The following is a 5,711-nucleotide window of genomic DNA, read 5'->3' on the forward strand; positions in this document are numbered from 1 at the left end:
TAGGAGCCAGACTAGAGTCATTGGCATCAAGAGTGAGACTTATAGGAGTCCTTTGGATATGGGGGTAAAAGCTATTCCTGGCTCTCCAGGCTTTATACAGGTCCAGGGGAAAGAGGAAATACATCAAAGAATCTTCTCCAATAACCCCACAGCCTCATCTTTTCCAGCTTCTGAAACAAATAATGTGATCTCAGACATATCCATCCCACATAGGTCCATGGGGGAATTAGGCAATTGTTCTAACAAGGAGCTGGGGACATTGTCCCTCCTCTACAATCTCCCTCTGCCCCCAACTAGCAAAATAAGATAATTTTGCTTTTGTGTTATGTTTGGAAGGTGAGCAAAGTCTACTCATCCTAAGAGGCAAAAATTATCACCTCTTTCCTCTTACCCAGCATAAAGTTTAGGGCTGACCATGCTTCAACCCATATTATTCTTATCAAGTTGGTTTTCAGGAGAGAATCATATGCAAGTCTGTTCTCCAAAGCTCCAATCATCTGAATTATTCACAGATGAGCACAGCTAGGTAAGAAGTTGGGAATACCCATTCAATCAATGGGAGTATATATGGCCACGAATATGCATGTATGAAGGGGTATTTCAGTGTGTCTATGTGTTTGATTTTCAGAACGTTCCTCCTCTCTCAGACACAGACTCAGATGTACTTATCCAAATCTTTCCCATCTGGACATCCAGGTTCTCTGGACACTAGAATGCTAGAATGGTCAGATGGTCAATAAGTATTTATTATGTGTCTTCTATATGCCAGACAATATACAGGTACTAGTACATATGCCTTTCACAGGAGATGCAGCATTGGACAGGGGACGGAAAATTGGACTCAGGGTCAGGAAGAATTTGGTTCAAGTCTCACCTCTGACAGATATTGACTCTGCGACTCTGGACAAGTTACTCAACCTAGCATTGCTCTAGGCAATTCTTTGAGATTACAGTTTGCAGAATAGTTTATGATAGATGAAGGGAATATTTTCAACAAGAGGAACCTAAGCCAATTAAATCATAGTCTCAGGCAAAACAAACACACAAACTAATAAGGTTACTAGAACTGGGAATGACTTTAGAGCGTAAATGAGGTATGGACAAAAAAACACTGGATTTAGTCAGAACACAGGTTGATATTTGAGTCATGTTGTAGATAAGAATAATCTCCTGTATAGTTGATATAAATGAAATTATTTCTGTGCTCAGTGTCAAAGAAATTTTTTAGTTATCTTAGCCAATCAATTAGCAAGCATTTGTTAAGAGTCTACTATGCACCAACCATTGTACTAGGCATAAAGTGTATAATATGTATAAATGAAACCTTCCTTGCTCTCAAGGAACTCATATTCTGCCAAAGGAAGTTATACATGTATTCATAGAAATATAAAACACACAGAAATAAATATAAGATGATTTTAGGTTGGAGATGTGATAGCAGCTGGGATTGGCGATTTAAAAAGACTTCATGTAGGAGGTGCCATCTGAGCTGAGCTTTGAAGGAAGCTAGAGATTCTGAGGTAGATGTGAAGAATGAATAAATGCCAGGCAAAGGGAACAGACTTTGCAAATGCATGGAGATGGGAGGTTGAACTTTAGGTGCGAGGACTAGCATCAAGTGCTGTTTGGCTGTACCATAGAATACATGAAAGGACATCATTTGTAATGGCCCAGGAAAAGAATGTTGGATCCAAGTCGTGATATCAAAAAGGAGAGAGAATATTTGATTCTACAGAAAATAGTGAGCAGGGAAAGTGGGGTGATCAGCTACATTTTTTAAAGACTATTACTTTAGAAATTATATGGAGCATCAATTGGAGAGGGGATGCAGGAAAACCAATTAGGAGGTCATTACAATAGTCCAAATGAAAAGAGACAAGAACCTGAAGAAGGGAATTAGCTTAGTGAGTGGAGAGAAGGGTAAAGATATTTTAAAAATGTTTTAAAGCTAGAATCAACAAGTCTTGGCTATGGAGGTGTTGAGAGAGTCAAAATTGACTCCATGGTTGCAAGTGTGGTTAACAGGAAGCATGGTGATGTCTTTGAGAGGTAAAGGTAATTTCTAAGGAGGAGCAACATTGGGGCAGATGATTGATTATGTTTCTGACATGTTAACTTTGAGATGGCTTTGGGACACACAGTTGGACATCTCTAATAGGAAATTGGTGACATGCACCTGCAACTCACAAGAGAGACCAGATCTTTATAATTTCAAGTGTAGAGTAAATCAAAGGCTTTTGTAAATGGTAACTTGTTTACAATTGGCTAGGAGAAAATATAGTGGAAGAAAAACCATTTAACCTAGGCTAGAGAATACATCTAATTATTCTCATAGTTGCTTTTTTAGTAGTCTTACATAGAAGGTAAAATCTGTGATGAAATACCAAAAACAGGCTATTAAGAACAGAGATGAAACAGGAAGAGGGTTGGAAAATAAATGGCAGGAGAAGAGATATTCAAAAGGTTAAGCACCAAAGGAATTCTAAGAGAAGATTGGCTACTTTAATCTCTGGTCATATCCTCTGCTTCTGGGAATTCAAGGCCTCTTCTTTAGATATTGCCTTGGTCTTCTAGTCTTTCACTATCATTCTCTTCATTATCTCCCTGAATAAAAATATTACTGGCTATGTCAGTGTTGTGGCTACTCTTTCCTCCAACACAACCAACCCATGTCTCAGGAGAGTACTTCATTTCATTTCTATTTTGGAAAAGAGAAGTCTTTACTTTCACTACCTTCCCTCCAGAATGCAATCATAGCTATTCATGCCAACTGTGGTCTAGCTATAATGCTTTAAACTTCTATGTGGAGAAGAACAACAATGATGTGGGCCTCCCTCTCCTCAGCAGAGTATTTTAACGAGTTGTTATAACCCATAGATTCCTCTCCCCAAGACTAACAAGGTGATGATGCTCTCCATGTTCAGTTAGTCTTGTATTTGTTGGGTAGACAGTATAGTCATGCTGGAAACCTTTCCAGGGCAATAGAACTTTCCAGAGCTTGTACTCCACAGCCTCAGAGAACACAGAGTCCCTTCTACTTCATGTAAATGCATCAAAACCTCAGGAAAGAAATAAGTCATTTATATTGGACACAACCCAAGCCTCTCTACCATATACAATTTCTCAGTCCATTGAAAAGTGGATCAGAAATATGTGGATAGAAAAGTCTTCTCTCTCCCTGTTCTGTTCAATCCAAGTGTCTCTAGTACAGATGGTCATGGAATAATGTTTGTCACTATAAGTGAGAATAATCAATGGGTAAGCATTTAGTAAGAGTTGATTATATACCAGGAACTATACTATTCTCTGGGGATATAAAGATAAGAGTGAAACAGTCCCTGCCCTCAAGGGACTTATATTCTAACAGGAACCAACATGTACATCTACATGTGTGTTTGAAAAGTGTTAGTGCCATTTTATGCTGTTCGAGCTTTATAAACATAAAGTGTATAAGAATATACAGAAAATAAAGAGATATTATTTGGAACTGTGATTTTATTGGTGTGGGGACTTCTTGATGAGGAACTTCTCTCCCAGGGCAGGACATTACTGAATCTGAAATCTATAGTCTTAGATGTTGGTGTGTATTGAGGTTAAGTGACTTGCCCAGGGTCACATAGCCACTGTGTCAGGTGAAATTATCTATCACCCAGGTATTTCTTGATCTGAGGCCAGCACTTTAGACTTTACTACATACTGCTTCTTACATAATATGTTCAAAATAAATTTTAAAAACTTTCAGAAGGACATGTACTAGCAGCTGAGAGAATAAAGAGTTGAACAAAGGTTACACTGAGGCTAGAGACACAGAGGAATAAATCCTGGGCCTGGAGTTTGATTTTTAACATTCTAGTTCTCAAGACCCTTTTAGTTTTAATATTATAAAGTGTCAGTTGTGTGTATTTACTCTCCTACACCACACTCTATATCTTTCCTGTGTCTAATAGTTCTGGCAACTAGGTAGCTTAATGGATAAAGAAATGAGCTTGAAATTAGGAAGACTTGTCCTCCTGAGTTCAAAAACAGCCACTAGCTATGTGATCTTGGGCAAGTCACTTAACCCTATTTACCTCAGTTCTTCATCTGTAAAATGAGCTAGAAATGGAAATGCAAACCACTCTAGTCAAAGAGTCAGACATGGCTGAAATGATTGAACCACAACAATTTTTAATGTCTTTTTTTCTGTGGGACCTGAGGGGGCATTTAGTCTATTACATAGATTAATAATGGAGATCCTAAAAATTTGTGATTTGTTCAGGGTCACATGGGGGGGAGGACAAAGCTCTAATTTAAACACAGGTTGTCTGTATCCCCATATTCTTTTCCCTGTGCCACACTGATTCCTTCTTCTTTAAGCAGATAGAAGAACAGTATGGAAAGGGAAAATAAGACAAGTATCTCTGAATTCCTCCTCCTGGGACTTCCCATCAGACCAGAGCAACAAGTGTTGTTCTACATCCTATTCTTGATCGTGTATCTCACCACAGTCCTGGGGAACCTGCTTATCATCTTTTTGATCAGACTGGACTCTCACCTTCATACCCCCATGTATTTCTTCCTCAGTCATTTGGCCTTCACTGATGTCTGTTTCTCATCAGTGACGACCCCAAAGATGCTGGTTAACATGCAGACAGGGAGTCGGACCATTCCCTATGATGGCTGCATCTCGCAGATGTATTTCTTCATATTATTTACTGATCTCGACAGCTTCCTGCTCACTGCAATGGCTTATGACCGTTACATTGCCATCTGCCACCCTCTCCACTATACCACCATCATGAGCCAAAGTCTTTGCAGCCTGCTGGTAGTTGGGTCCTGGATGCTCTCCTGTGCCAGTTCCTTTTCCCACACCATTCTTCTGGTCCAATTGTCCTTCTGTGCAGAAAATGTTGTCTCCCACTTCTTCTGTGATCTAGATGCCTTGCTCAAGCTGTCTTGCTCGGATACTTCCCTCAATAAGTTGGTCATGTTTACTGTGGGGACGACAGTTATCATGCTTCCACTAATATGTGTCCTTGTCTCTTACATCCACATCGTGGCCACTATCCTAAGGATGCCCTCTACCAAGGGGACCTGCAAAGCCTTGTCTACCTGTGGCTCACACCTGTCTGTAGTGTCTTTGTATTATGGAACAATCATTGGTCAGTACCTTTTCCCCTCCTCCAGGAACTCAAATATCAAAGATGTCATCTCTGCCATGATGTATACAGTGGTGACTCCCATGCTGAATCCCTTTATCTACTGTCTGAGGAACAGAGATATGAAGGATGCTTTGAGAAGGATCCTCAACAAAACAATATTTTCTCAGTGACAGTAATTCTTTGACTTCCAAACTAGCTCCAAGATCCTAATTTCATTCAATGCATGGGATTAAATGTAGTTCCCATTTACTCTATAGTTGGGAATAGTAATAATAATCATACCTTATATTTCTTTATTGTTTATGATGTTCTTTCATATATGTGATCTTTCATTGTAACCCTTTTATAAATTCATTTACTTGTTTCACTAAGGTTCCCAAGTATCTCCCTCCCTCTCTCTCCACCCTGCTCTAAAGAAGACATAATTGACTATGTATTCATGTATATAGGTATATAAAACTCTGTCACGAACATTTCTATTTATTAGTTCTTTCTCTGGAGGTAGAAAATCACAATTATTCTTCAGACAATATTTCCATTATGGTATATAATGTTTTCTTAGTTTTGCTT

General features: G+C 39.0%; 1 protein-coding gene across 1 annotated transcript; it reads left to right on the plus strand.

Annotated features, from left to right (window-relative positions):
- The first annotated feature begins 4,357 nt into the window (after positions 1 to 4,357).
- LOC123235379 (olfactory receptor 1J4-like) lies at positions 4,358 to 5,311 on the plus strand. The gene has a single exon (XM_044661498.1). It carries the CDS (start codon positions 4,373 to 4,375, stop codon positions 5,309 to 5,311), a length of 939 nt encoding a protein of 312 aa, XP_044517433.1. The 5' UTR covers positions 4,358 to 4,372.
- The last annotated feature ends 400 nt before the right edge of the window (positions 5,312 to 5,711 follow it).

This window comes from Gracilinanus agilis, chromosome 2, assembly GCF_016433145.1.
Source record: "Gracilinanus agilis isolate LMUSP501 chromosome 2, AgileGrace, whole genome shotgun sequence".
NCBI classification, from domain to species: domain Eukaryota; kingdom Metazoa; phylum Chordata; class Mammalia; order Didelphimorphia; family Didelphidae; genus Gracilinanus; species Gracilinanus agilis.